Genomic DNA, 15,139 nt, shown 5'->3' with positions numbered 1-15,139 from the left:
GTCAGAACCTCTCTCAATAGAGTCTGCTGCACTCTCTGAATTGATCTTATTGGTTTCCTTAAATAGAGATAGTTCGGCCTAAACTTGCCTCGCCAGAATACCAAGATGCATAAACTGGTTTTTAAAAATGAGAGCATTTCTCCTCTTCCATAGCTGATACCATGTGGTTGAGGCCATCTCCAACCTCTCTTTACTCGGCTTGTTCCTCATCTCAATCCACAACAGCTTAAAGTCAGTATAATATCTCTTCCATTTGCAGAAAAAACTAGATCCATCTCCCCAAATGTATGTTGTAGCAGGGCAGTCCCACATCACATGCACCAGTGTTTCCACTTCACAGGTGCAAATTGGACATAAGTTGTTCTCAATAATGTTCTTCCTGAAAAGGTTATCTTTTGTAGGAAGAATATTATTAAGACACTTCCATAAAAATAGTTTGACCTTACACGATACCTCTAGTTTCCACACCTGACTCCACATCTCTTGATTCTCTCCTCAGGTTGAGCCTTCGCCTTCATTTCTTTTCAAAATTATAGATTCCAAAAAATAAGCACTTTTGACAGAGAATGTGCCTTTTTTTTATCCCACCCATATCAGTTTATCATTGTTCCCTCAGCTACTCAATGGAATGGAACAAATAACTTTTGCTTCCTCATCATTGAATACTACTTCCACCAAGTAAGATTTCCATGTACAGCTGCTCTCATCGATCAAAACATCCACATTGGCCTCGGGATCCAATGTGTTCAAGGGGGTCTGAATTTGAAAAGTCATAGGGGCAAGTATCCATTTATCCCTCCAAATTTTTATACTTTTTCCATTTCCAACCTACCATACTACCCCCTCTTTAATCAGTTCCAAGCTAGACCACATGCTTCTCCATATAAAAGAAGGAGCACCATGCAATTTAGCCTCCAAGAGGTCACACTTCTGAAAATATTTCTGGTTAAAAACTAGAGAGACCATTGAGGTAGGTTCTTTTATCATTCTCCATAATTGCTTGGCTAGAAGAGCTTTGTTAAAGCTGCTAAGGTCTCGAAATCCTAGGCCCCCTTGACTTTTGACCTCTCCCAATGACCTCCATGATTTCCAGTAGATGTATTTTCCTTCACTTTTATTACACCACCAAAATCTAGCCCAAAGGCCTTCTATTTCTTTGAGTAGCTTACCCGACAATTTAAAAACGCTCATGGAGTAGGCTGGAATAGAATGCAAAACACTTTTTATGAGGATCTCTTTCCCAGCTAAAGATAAGAACTTTGTTTTCCAGCTATTGATCCTTTTCCAAATCTTTTCCTTCAAGTCTCTGAAAGTATTGTATTTAGATCTCCCCACCACAGTTGGGAGACCTAGGTAACAGTTGTAGTCATTGCATCTCGACCCATTTACCTATTGTAGAATGAAGTCCTTGGCTTCCACCCTGGTATTTGAGCTGAAGAATACACTCGTTTTTTCTTTGTTTAGAGTTTGGCCTGAAGCTTCCTCATATAAAATCAGTAGATCATGGATGTAGTACCATTCAACTAGCCTTGCTCTACAAAAAATTACACAATCGTCGGCAAAGAGAAGGTGGTTAATCCTCAAACCACCCCTTACAACTGCAACCCCCTTAATGAGGCCTTCAGATTCTGCCTTATACAGTAACGAGCTGAGGCCTTCAACACAAAATAAGAACAAGTAAGGTGATAAGGGGTCCCCTTGTCGAAGGCCTCTAGTTGGGAATATAGTTTCACCCGGTTCCCCATTGATGATGACAGCATAAGAAACTATTTTGACACACACCATCACTAAATCAGTCTATTCTGTCCAAATCCAAGTTTGAGCATCATTGCCTCAAGAAAGAGCCACTCTACTCGGTCATAGGCTTTTGACATATCTAACTGGATAGCCATGGAGCCCTCACTGCCCTTCTGTCTAGCATGCATGGTATGGAGAAGTTGGTAAGCCACCATAAAATTGTCTGTAATTAGCCTATTTTGGATGAAAGCACTTTGGTTCCATGAAATTACCTCATCCAAGACTCCTTTCATTCTATTTGCCAGAACTTTCGAGATCAATTTATAGGCTACATTACAAAGGGAAATAGGTCTATAGTCATTCATAGAGTTGGGGCAGTTTACCTTGGGAATTAACACTAGCAAGGTGTGATTCAGGTCCTATGACATCTTCCCTGTTTTTAGAAATTCTAGCACTGCCTGGGTCACCTTAACTCCCACCATCTTCTAGTATTCTTGGTAGAAGCCTGCACTAAAGCCTTCGGGCCCAAGAGATTTGAAGGGGGACATTTGCATGAGAGCCTCTTCACCTCTTTTTTTGTAAAAGCCTTCTCCAAATGAAGTTTCATCTCAATTGAAACCCTTGTATTCACTCCCTCTGTGCATTGAGCCACACGGAGTGAATCTAGTTGTGATGACTGGAAAATTGAAGAGAAAAAACTAGTAAAACCATTTGCAATCTCAGAATCCCCTGTTAAAACTGTCCTCTGCAGATCTGTGACTCTTTTGATCAAATTCTTTTTCCTTCTCTGGTTTACAAATGCATGATAAAATCTTGTATTCCCGTCCCCACCCACCAGCCAATGTTTCTTTGCCCTCTGTCTCCACCAAGTATCTTCTTGGTCTAAGAGGAAATCGAGATCTTTTTGTAACCTTTTTTGTAGATTCATGCTACCTGCTCCTCCCTCATTCTGCAACTTGCCTAACAAAGCAGTCTTATCCCTTATAGCCTTAGTCTTGTCCCTTGCTAGGTTTTTACTCCACTGATTTAGTCCCCTTTTTGTTGCTTCCAATTTTCACAACATGTTATCCAGGTGGTTAACCACCCCCTTGCCCCCCACTGCTTCCTTTCCAAGCTTCTGAGACAACCTCACTGCAGCCTTCTTCCTTGTTTCAGCCTGCCACATACTTGAAAGGATTATGGCACCTACGGCTTACGGGCACTCTACTACTGCACTACTGCAATGTGGTAGAATTGGACTATGGTCAGAACACACAGCAGGTAGAGTTTCCACAGAGAACTCAGTATATTTTGCTCTCCAAGAACTATTTGTGATGGCTCGGTCAAGTCTTTCTTTGGTAAACGACTCGTCTTCATGAAGATTGCACCATGTAAACTTATTTCCTTTCCATCCCAAATCAAACAGATTACCCTCTTCCATAACCTCCCTAAACATACACAAAATATTTTCACTTCGAGGTCTCCCTCCGACCTCATTAAAATCGCCTATGACACCCCAGCCCCCATCAAGAGGCTTCAAAGAGGATAGTAACTCCCATGTTTGGTTTCTTAAACTAGCATTCGGATGGCCATAAAAGCAGGACATTAGCCAATTAAACTTGCATCTTTCATCATTGACCCTTACATTAATATGATGGTGGGAGTAATTTATCAACTCGATTAAGTCTTCCTGTTTCCACAAACGCATAAGACCCCCACTCCTTCCTCTTGCCTCTACTACAATACACCCATCAAATGTCAGCCTCTTTGCAACCCTAAGGCCATTGGTATATGATAATTTGGTCTCCATCAAGAAAACGAAATCTGGCATCTTATCCTTCACTATCAAGCAAAGGGTTTGAACTGTTCAGGGGTTCCCAAGCCCCCGACAGTTCCATCTTATCAGTTTCATTGATGCCAGTGGGGTTGCAGTGCAGCCGCCGCCGATTCCAAGGGACTACCATCGTCCACCAATTTATCATCTGCCCGAGTTTTCCTACTTTTTATAGGAGAAACTAAACTGACCTTACCTGCATCTGCACTCTGTTTCTTTCTAGGTGAAGGATGCTGTGATAGACCAGCTGGGAAGCTTCCTTGGTCATGAGCACATCTCCTCCATTTTCGGCCTTCCCATTCTCTTCTAACACTTAGAGCCGGATGAAGTTGTTCTTGTTCAACCATTTATGGGATGTAATCCAAGTGGGTAGTATGGGCCAGAGCTTCCAGGCCCTTATGTTCCACTACCAGCCCGCGCGACCCACTCCCTGACCCAGGCCCAATCCCAATCACAATCCCTGTTTGGGTCTCAAAAGTAGTTTCCCGCTTATTTCCCTTTCCACCCTCGCCACTTGCCTCCGAAAGTACATCCCCATGCTGCAAATCCTGTGGGATTTCTCCCCCGATTCTGAGGAAGGAGCTATTCCCAAAGCTACATCCTCTCCCTCTGACACCGCTGACAGCATCCCTTTATTCTCTGCGTCAACATAGCTTCCTCTTTGACCTAGTCTAGGGGCATGGGGTAAAGGAGTGGTGCACTCAGAATGGCCCTTCTCCACCTCCTTCTCCGTTGGCCCTTCGGATGGGCTGCTTGCGGATGTCTCCACATCCATCCTGCCGGTATTTAGTCCGGTTTCCTTCCCCCTGTCACCTCTACCATTGCTGGGCAAAAACACCCGCATCCTCATTACTTTTTTAGCACAAAGCCACGGCCCAAATTGTGTGCCTGAACTTTCAGCTTCGCCTTTATTCTCTTCCACTGCCCTGCACCCCTTCTCATCATGGATAATCCAACTGCATTGGAAGCATATCTTAGGGAGATTTTCGTAGCGAAAATGAATCCAGTGCCTTGAGCCCTGATAACTTATGAATCACCCTCTTGCGACTGTTTTGTACAGCGGGATCTCCACCCTCACCCATAAGCATCTCCCCCATCCAAAGCCGTTATCCTCCACATCAACTTCTAGAACTCATCCCACTGAGCCTCCTATCTTAGTCCTCCATTCCATTGTCATGCACCCTAGTGGTAAATCATATATTTGCATCCAGAACACTTCCTTTTCAAAATTTAGCTTCCCCAGACACATACCACCCCCCTCATACGGCCATAACTGGAACAGAGCATTATCAAAAGTCCATGGTTTTCCTTCCAGTATTCTGTGCATGTCCGCATTGGTCTCAAAAGTAATGGTAAAAATATTTTTGTTTACTTCTTGAAAGATAGCCCGTTTTCCAATCCTCCATATTTTTGCCATCGTGTTGCTTATCAGTTCCTTTCCTATAGCTCTATCCGTGCATACCTTGCCAATGAGACTTCTTTCCCCCTTACGTAAAATCTATTCAGCGTGTATGTTGTCTACTTTTAGAACCACCTCTTCCTCTGTCAACCTAAGAGTCTTCCACTAATCTTCGAGACTCTCCATCTAGTTCCCTTATCAAGTAGCGTGGCGGAAATCCTGGGAACCAAACTATTTTGCCACCTCTGGTTAGCATGTGTGCCAAAACATTTAAAGAATAATGCACATAAAAAGAAACATACTATGCTTTATTCTCAATATTCAATTTAAACATCCCATCACAAGCATAGCCCCTGCCCACAAAAACTCCATTTTTTTGTAATTACATACTGATAAGATTTCATAGTTTGTTTGAAGCCCGCTTTGTTGAGTAAAAAACTCGACATCAAATTCTTCCTCATAGACGGTGTATAGAGAACATCTTTCAGCATCAATATACGTCCAGAGGTGAATTTCAACTGAAGCTCACCACTTCCAAGAACTTTGGTTTTACTTGAATCACCAAGCATAATAGTCTTCTCTTCTTCAAAGGGAGTAAATTTTTTGAACCAATCTTTATCATAGCAGACATGCCTATTGGCACCAGAATCTACCCACCACCCTTCAACAAATTGAACCATTTTAATGTCTGTGACCATTGCTACAAACGGCTCCTCAGTTATATTAACTTGAGGATTATTATTTTCTCACTTTCGGAACTTACAAATTCGAGCAAAGTGCCCAATTTTGCCACAGACAAAACACGCTTGATTTTGTGAAGGGGATCCTTGGTTCTTATCATTTTGGTTTTGAAAACCCTTTTTGTGAGGTCTACTAAATTTTTTTAAATCTTTTCTTTGCAGTTTCAAAAAACTATTTATTGTATTTTGACTTTCGGGCAAGCTACCATTTTCAGAAATTAAATTTACCTTTGTCATGGAATCCTCATTACCATTTTGAAACACCAAATCATCTTGGCCTCTAGCTTCATCCTTTACACGAATACGTGTGATTAAGGTCTGCAAGGAAGTCTCCTTTTGTTTATGGCGCATCGACTTTTGAAACTCTCTCCATGAAGGTGGTAGCTTGTCGATGATGCCACAAACAATTAGATTGTCTCCAATCTTGATGCCTTCGGATCTAACTTGAGCTACAACCATTTGAAAATCTTACGCTTGCTCCACAACGGATTTTTCATCTACCATTTGATATTGAAAGAAGCGACTTGCTATATATTTCTTCACTCCGGCTTCTTCCGTATCGTATTTACTCTATAAATTTTTGCAAATTTTCTTTGCAGATGTGTAAGTAGTATTGTAGTAATCATAAAATTGATCAGCAAAACAATTTAAAAAATAGCATTGACAGTTATACTCATCTTTAATATATTTTTCAATATTTTCTTCTTGAGCTTTCACTTGTGCTTCAGCCATGTTCTCGGTAGTGGTCTTGCTAGGATTCTTTGCAGTGAAAACAGAAGAAACGTTGAGAAGACTTAGATAGAAGAGCACATTGTACTTCCATCTCTTGAAATGAGCTCCTTTGAACCGGAAGGCTTGTTGAGATGTTCAATGCTTTCCATGGATTTTTCAATTGTAGGCTCTATGTCTGAATTTCCTTAAAATTGTTGGTGAAATACACAATAATATAATGAAAATTACAATGAAATTAAAATTAAGACGAAACCAGTTTGGACTGAAGTACGGAAATATCGCTCTCTTTAAGGAGATTCAAACCCTCTATGGTGTACAAAGTCTCAGATTAATCGGTACAGCAAGAATCTTCTTGACTTGACTCTTCCAGGATACAACAGCCCAACTGATCGTCGCATAGCCCGAACCAACTCTGCACAAGTGGTTGAGCTCAAAGTTCCACCAAAAGAACACATTTCTTTTATCTAGAAATACTCTAAAAAATATATACTCACTAAACTTGTTTTTTCTTATCTCCCTTTCTCAAAAGTATATTCTCTTCTGGTACTAACCGTAAGACTACACAAATATATACATGCCAATTCTCTCTTAGCCCAAAAAGTAAACATACGCCTGGCACACAACTCTGTCTCTAGCTAAACACGGTCAGCCACAATCCATAAAGCCAGATCTTCCATGACCTACAAAACAGAAGGATACCATAAGGAAGAGGGTAACCACGTAAAAGGCAACGAAAACAAAAAAGTGGCATCATACTGAGGACAAGTAGCTCCTTAATCGATAGATCATCTCCACGATTGCTTCACCCTGAGAAGGGATGGTAGATAAGAAGGCCCTTCTCACCCCTTCCCTGCGACTCGTGGCCCATCAATATAGGGCCTTCCCAAGAATTGTACTAGGGGAGAATACAAGGTAAGTGGAACTTCCCCCTCAGGAACTAAGACGCTTTCCTCCACTGGGCTAGTAGAAACAAAGCTGGTGTAAGGGCTAGGCCCCCATCCACTCTTTCCCCCATGGGGGAGGAATCCACATTGCCCCCAAAAGAAGAGGGAGATGGAGAAGGAATGGAGACCCATTCCAAATCCCTAGGCAGGGTCTCACCCCTAAAACAGTCGATGGAAGCGAACTTGGAATAGAATCTTGATCTTTGTTGTCTGCATTACCACTCTCCATCACCAATGGTGCCGCCATATTACTTTGGGAGCTGCCTTAAAAAAATGGGGCAATCTCAGGCACTATAGCCCAATGATGCCCAAAGAGAAAGCATCAAATATGTCCACCCCGCCCTCGCTGCCGCTTGGCAGCGAGCTCGAATGAGGGATTGTGGGAAAATCAAAAGAGGGGGTGCCAACCAAATCCAATTCCCTTGGAGGAAGATTGAAATCGAATGCCATGGCTAGGTTAGCAAGTGCTTGACCCATAAGCCCATCAAGATCGCTAAGTCCTGGAGTTGCAGGCGGCGATTTGCGAGTGGGGGAAATAGTGGGTGAGACACGCCCATCAACCAAATCAACGCCAGAATCCACAACAGGGCTTGGCTTAACAACATTTCAAGGAGGAAAAGTGATGGGCGCCTCGCCTTCAGTTGGGCAGGGACGTTTCTTAGGGGTTTCATAAGGTGGGGAGGCAGGTCATTTCTTGGAAGAAGGTGCCAAGACCTTCAATTTGCGATCCTTGACGTGAGAATGTTCAAGAATGACAAAGAAACGGTCCATATTGGCGGAGGTTTAAGAGAACCTCGATCTACAGGGCCTCCTAGTTATCTTGGGCCCATCAACACAAGATTGTTCTTGGATTTAATCTCGGTCGATTAAATCGATAATGATTTTCTTGTCATCGGGAACCCTTCCCCAATTGGCTCGGATAGGGAAGTCCTGTCTCTCAGCCTCAGAGGCTAGAAATTCCCAGCCTCAACCAAAAATAAGGAAAAATTTATTTTGCCATTGTTTGGCATTCGAATGGAGACTCTTAAATCACGCCAAACGCTGAGAACGAAGGCAAAAGTAGTAGATGTTACCTTGCAAGCCTTTAACATAATAGAAAGACAATAATTCACGATCGGTTAAGTCGAGATACTCCTCATGAAGAGGTTCAAGAACCATACGGAATACTATGCAAGAACACAGAAGCACCCGCCAAGCATGTGAATGAAGTTGAGTAGGAGCTAATCCCAACAAGTCGAGAACATCGCGCATAAGGCGACAGAAAGGGAGGTGGGCACAAACGGGCAATGTGACTCCGTGCAAAACCCTCCTCATCAACCACACCCATAAAGGGGAGGTCAAGGACCACGGAATATGGAATGTGTTAGAAAACCCTCAGTCTCGTTAAATCCCTGGCGGTGAGGGATGAATGCAGTAAAGCCTTCAAAGAAAAGAATGATTTTTCCAGAAGAGGACTTTGGCAGGGAGGAGGAAGAAACCCTAGGTAGGGTTTGGGAAGGAGCTTGATTGGGAGTATGAGAAGAACCGTGTTGAGCCATGGCAACAAGTCTTGATAGGGAAAAGATTAGAGATAAAGAAAGGTCGTTGAAATGAAAACATAATTTATAAGATTTGTATGTTTTTAAGATTACATGTATTGATATTAGTTAGAAATAGAGGTCTAGCTTGGATACAATAAGTGTTTCGTTTCATTTTATTTCATCATTACAATTTTTTTAAATTTTCACACAAAATATAATAGACAATTCAACTTTTTCAAATTTTAAAATAATAATAATATTAAAAAGTCGTATTCTAATAAAATTTTATTCAGTTTTCATCTCAATTCATCTTTTCTCAACTCATTATCCAAACGGAATTATAATTTTTTTTATATATATAATTTATCCAACTATCCTGAAACATAACTGTACCAAAACATAATGTTTGGCTCAACCCGAACACCCAAACATAATTCAAAACTTTGATAAAAATGCATCATCTTTAAATTCAATTGCTTTATTTTATACCGGGCCGCCCTGTCCCAATGAAAAAGGGGGATATTCAATTTCAACGCCCAAAAATGAAAAAGCATGGAACTGAGACCACATTCGATGACTGTGTTTTTACGAAATTAATATATTAAGGGGTGATTTTATAAATAATACGTATCCAAAGTTCGTAACGTAGGCTCTTACGTTTGCAAACTTTGATTACTTTGTTTGGTGTCCTTCTCACTGACCCCTCTGGCCCTCACGATCACATCCCGGCTTCGCCTCCATCTTATATATAAACTGTGTTGGTCGACTGCCTCACTCACTTCTCACACCGATCGAAAATGGCGCAAAGAGTTGGTAGGATAAAGCTGGGTTCTCAGGGTCTCGAGGTGTCGGCGCAGGGTTTGGGCTGCATGGGCATGTCCGCATTCTATGGCCCTCCCAAGCCCGAAGAAGACATGATTGCTCTCATCCACCATGCCGTCCTCACTGCCGGCGTTACCTTCCTCGACACCTCCGACATCTATGGCCCTTTCACAAACGAAATCCTCCTCGGCAAGGTACTGATGCCTTTTAAACTAAGCTAGCTAGGTCCGTCCGCGCAAATCCCTTTTCTTATCTTGTACATGTGTTGGGTGTGGCTTGCCTGGCAGGCTCTGAAGGGAGGCGTTAGAGAGAAAGTGGAATTGGCTACAAAGTTCGGTATTAGCTATTCCAATGAGAAGAGGGAGATCCGCGGCGATCCGGCGTATGTGAGAGCAGCCTGTGAGGGCAGCTTGAAGCGCCTCGACATCGATTGCATCGATCTCTACTACCAGCATCGCATCGATACCCGCGTTCCCATTGAAGTCACGGTTCGTCCCTTTTTCGATCTCCTTAAATTTCTATGTTATCCTCTTGTAAAAATCTAAAATCAAGATACAGTCTAAAAGGAGCTTTTACGTTATAATTGAAATACGCTCATCCAATAGTGGCTGCTGTCGACCGGATTTCGGCTGCCGGCCACCAGAGTTTTCCGATTTCCGAATCCGGTCGAAGTCCAGCGATCTCTCGGGATGGCTGTCAGAATAATTGCAAAAAGTTCTTAAAAATAATTAACATTAGTGTTATTGAGATTTTATAATTTTCTATTTGAAAAATTAACGCAGTGGGGTTTAATTAGATAGTTGTAGAATGGATAGGATTATGACATAGTGGCGTTTGATTGAACATGGTAGAAGTCACTTTTACACCCCGGATAAATTCTACAAGACCAAGTAACCATTGTTCCTGATTACATGCAAACCTACCGTTCCTGTCCGGTTACCCATTTTATCACAAGCGCTGCTAATTCTTTTCTTCTATATTCAATAAGATTGGAGAACTCAAGAAATTAGTAGAAGAGGGTAAAATCAAGTACATAGGTCTATCCGAGGCCTCTGCATCAACCATCAGAAGAGCACATGCTGTTCATCCAATAACAGCTGTGCAGCTAGAGTGGTCTTTGTGGTCTAGAGATGTTGAGGAGGAAATAATTCCTACTTGCAGGTGAGGCATCATTTACAATTGCTTTTCAAGTTTTAGAATAATTAGAACCTGTATTTTAAATTTGTCCTCCGAATTTTTCAGGGAACTGGGCATTGGAATTGTTGCATATAGTCCTCTGGGACGAGGTTTCTTTTCCTCAGGGTCCAAGCTTGTTGAAGATTTGTCTAACGATGACTTCCGAAAGGTTTGTAGATCTACCACAAATGTTTTGTTTCAAAGATCAGTTTCCCTGTTTTGTTTAATCAACACATACAGTAATCAACATTAACATCAAAGGTCACTCATGCATATCCAAATGGTCTTCATTTTTCTAAACAAATGGTGAAATCTACAGTGTTGATGTAAATGTTCATTGTAGTTCTATTTGGCTAGCCCACCTCGCCAATTTCTCATATAGTCAATCAGAATGTTTAATTCCTTTATTTAAAGGTTTTCACCTCCCTGTAACTCTGATGGTCAAATAAAATAATCACCAGACGTTGATTTTCCATCACTTCCTTTTGATTTACAGGAAACTAATTTTGTTTGATGGTTTTGAACTATTTCTTTGCTGCTACTTTGCTTATCAAACAAAAATTCTTTGCTGCTTATTTGTTGTCACTCCCAAGAGACTTGACTAATTGTTTACTATTAACCTAAATAAGGCATCCTTGAGGTACATTTCTCCTTTTTGGAGGCTGCACTTCAAGAAAGATGTTGGTTACTTGCATCAATCAACTTAACATACTCAAATACATCAATGACGCATCCTACTGAAACAACCTTAATGAAGCAAGCATGTAATTCCAGACTTAAAATCAACTTGAGCCTGCCTTCGTCTATGGAGCAGGACGATGAATTATCAAAACAGTGCTTGTAATCACAATACAATTGTTCTACTGAGATTGTCTTTTTAACTTCATTGATTGCCCTTGGGGAGGATCGAAATTTGGTTGGGTAGACATCTCTTTATTTGAGGGCTGAATAACGATCTGGTTGTTCTGATGATTATCAATGACCCTCAGAAAATTTTGAGGCCTTGAGTTTTCCTATTACTTCTCCTGGATCTTTCAGTGTCTTGAAAATTGAGGCAGGGCATGGCAGTTGTGGACGGTTATGTACTACAGAATTATGTTGAAGAATATGTTCTGTTTTTTTTTCTTTTTTGGGCTTATGTTCCCATTTCCTTTATGAATCATACAGGCTTAATGCTGACATATGCATGCACTGATGCAGGTTTTACCAAGGTTTCAACCTGAAAATCTGGAGCATAACAAAACCATATTTGAGCGTGTTAATGAAATGGCAACAAGGAAGGGATGCACCCCATCACAGCTAGCACTGGCCTGGGTTCATCACCAAGGGAAGGACGTGTGCCCCATACCTGGAACCACAAAAATTGAAAATTTCAAGCAGAATATTGGAGCTCTGTCTGTGAAACTAACACCAGAAGAAATGGCGGAACTCGAATCATTTGCTTCGGACGATGCTATTAAGGGTGAAAGATATATGAACGACTTTGCAACCTGGAAGAATTCTGAAACTCCACCATTTTCTTCATGGAAGGCTGTCTAAGCTCTTTTTTCCGTTGAATCTGGACTTTGTCAATGCTGTCATTGAGCTGTGTTGAGTTCTTGATTGCTGAGTTTATGTATATTCTGTTTGAATGCTTTCATATCTGATTTCAGGAAGATCAGAACAAATAATTGGTTCCTTAACCGGATCCCTGTATGCAAATGTGAACTCTTGTCATTATAGTGTAAAACATGCCGGTATCATAGACTTGTTCGGTATGATTTACCTTTTGGAAGCAAGCATAATTTGCCCCATAGATCATGATACAGCATGTTGCAGTTGGTGAGTTCGAACATGCCTTGTGATTTTCCTATCAAGGAATGTTCTTCTAAGCTATGCTACTTCAACCACGTCCCAAATCACAATTGTTATCAAAGGCCAAATAAATCCTCAGGAAAATATGAAAGAGAGAAGGAGAGGGAGCCGATAAAAGTCGAAGGTTGAAAGTTGAGTAGCCAATTAACGAAGCAGAGAACGGACCAAAAGTCCGACTCCCGGAGCTTCAATACAAAGTAAAAGGTTTCCTTTTTTTCCTCATAGTCCCACTCTAAAAAGGTTTACAAAATGGTGTTAATTCCTAGAACAGAAATTTTATTTGCAGTCCTGTGTGAAAGACTGCTTGTGCAATCTCATTGATGAACGAAGATAACAGGAGAAAAAAATTATTTTAAAAATAATATTATTGTAATTTTAATTTTTTTTTAAATATAATTGTATGAGTTTATATGAGCAGTGCCAATTTAAAAATTGTATGCAGACTAACTTATTCCTAAAATAAATTTTTTTTATTTTTTTTAAAAAAATGGACATCGAAACTTTGAAAAGAAATGGACCATAACTGTATAATAAGCTAAGTCATGCCATGCGGACCATTTTGCAAACAATTCAGGGAAGGATCTTCTCGAGAAATGTAATGCGTGCGAATGTAAGGAAGTTTGAATTGTTGGGAAGAGTATTGAAATCGGTTAGAGCGAATTTCAAGAGTAGCCATAATTAAAACATTCGTAGTAAAGAAAGTTGAAATTTTTTATTCTATCTCATACTTTGTCCAAGGTGTCCGTGTCTAATTGAAAGTCCACACATCCCATTTAAATTAAAAACGAGCTCAAAAGGTTCAAAACTATTCCAACCAAATAAATAAAGACTAATGTCATATATAGTCATAGAGTGCGTAAGTATCGTGTAATCGCTTTAAAAAAGTGTGAAGTCTATTATTAAAAAATTAATTTTTTTTTTTATGTAGGTCTTTTATTTATTCATTTTTTTAAAGTGATTGCATCGCGCTTGCACTGTCACGATTGCAATTATCATTTCTCATAAATAAATGATATTATTTATAATATTATTTTTGTTCAAAAATTTAAAAAAGTTGAATTATTTTTTATATTTTGTTTAAAAGTTTGAAAAAATTGTAATGATTAGTTTGAAAGTATTTGTGTTTGAGTGATGTTTGGAAAAAAGATGGGATGAGATGAGAATTTTGGGATATAAACTTTTTTCAAACAAGCCCTAATCTCATCAAAGTTATTTATTAAGTCTACAGAATCTAAACTTTAAATCCTACCAAGATCATTTCTTAAAGTCTGTAGAACCTAAAACCTCATATTTAATTAACTCGTATACTAAAGTCTGCTGAATTTATAACCTAGCCTTTAACACCAACTGTCAGACCGAATCAACCACTGCCGCCGCCTTGCTAGATTGAATCAACCACTCGGCGAAATTAGAACCACAGTAGGAGGGTTTGCTGAGGGCAAAGCGTCATCTTGGGAGAGAAACGCTCACGCCACGAGGGCAAGGTACGAAGAAGTGTTTGCTGTCAACACAGGATGGAAGAAAACTAAAACCGTAAAGACTACTACTATAATCTTTGGCCATGAAGACTACGAGGGTGTGTTGTACGCTCATGATGATGCATTGGTAGTGACTCTACTTGTCATGAACTATACTACCTGCAGGATCTTAATCGACAATAGAAGTTCAGTCGATATCATATTTTGATACGCAATTCTGAAGATGGGCATTGAGTAGAATAGATTATGCCCGAACCCTGCACCATTGAAGGGATTTTTAGGAGAGATAGTGCAACTAGTAGGTGCCATCACATTACTCGTCACAATGGGAGCAAGGTCCCGCACAACTATGACAATGACAAACATTTTGGTAGTTAAAGCCCATTCATGGCCGAAGAAGAAATCCCTCCACCACTAGTGTAATACCCCGTATTTTTTTAGCGTATTTATTTATTTTATGTGGAAGATTTTTTTATATAATTAATTTAAATATTATTGTTCTTGTTTTAAAAATTTATCGAATTTTTCTCGTTGGATTTATTTTATAATTTTTAAGTTGTGAAATTTATTTGGGTGTGCTTTGGTGTTATTATTTAATGTTTGTTTTTAAATTTGCGTTTTGCTTTAATGAATAATTTTATTATTGGACTTTAATTGTTATTTTTTTATTTTTTTTTTCTTTTTCTTTTTCTTTTATGTTTTTTTTTTCTCCCACGCACGGCACTACACGGTGCACGTCTATCTCTTTTCTTTCTCTAGGGTTTTTTTAGCACCCATATATTTTTCACACTTACACCCTAGACCTTCGAAACTACCCTGTGCCGTCGCTGCCACTAGCCTCCAGAGTTCACCATCGTGCAGCCCCTCCTAGTTCGACGTCAACTTCCATCTCCACGCACGTAAAACCGACGCCACCGTTAGCGT

General features: G+C 40.2%; 1 protein-coding gene across 2 annotated transcripts; it reads left to right on the top strand.

The window, feature by feature from the left end:
• Nucleotides 1-9,519: 9,519 nt before the first annotated feature.
• Nucleotides 9,520-12,661, top strand: LOC121245939 (probable aldo-keto reductase 2). Of its 2 annotated transcripts, none has more exons than XM_041143867.1 (5): nucleotides 9,520-9,901; nucleotides 9,995-10,195; nucleotides 10,696-10,868; nucleotides 10,950-11,052; nucleotides 12,084-12,661. In XM_041143867.1, the coding sequence occupies exons 1-5, from the start codon at nucleotides 9,683-9,685 to the stop codon at nucleotides 12,420-12,422; spliced, it is 1,035 nt and encodes a 344-aa protein (XP_040999801.1). In that variant the 5' UTR covers nucleotides 9,520-9,682; the 3' UTR covers nucleotides 12,423-12,661. The 2 variants fall into 2 exon arrangements, with proteins under 2 accessions (XP_040999801.1, XP_040999802.1); XM_041143868.1 differs by lacking the exon at nucleotides 12,084-12,661 and adding an exon at nucleotides 11,183-11,356 and having other exon boundaries at nucleotides 9,552-9,901; nucleotides 10,950-11,151.
• The last annotated feature ends 2,478 nt before the right edge of the window (nucleotides 12,662-15,139 follow it).

The sequence above is a fragment of the Juglans microcarpa x Juglans regia genome, chromosome 1S (genome assembly GCF_004785595.1).
Source record: "Juglans microcarpa x Juglans regia isolate MS1-56 chromosome 1S, Jm3101_v1.0, whole genome shotgun sequence".
Taxonomy (NCBI): domain Eukaryota; kingdom Viridiplantae; phylum Streptophyta; class Magnoliopsida; order Fagales; family Juglandaceae; genus Juglans; species Juglans microcarpa x Juglans regia.
The sequence above is the reverse complement of the archived record's forward strand: the minus strand, read 5'-3'. Positions and strand labels throughout refer to the sequence as shown.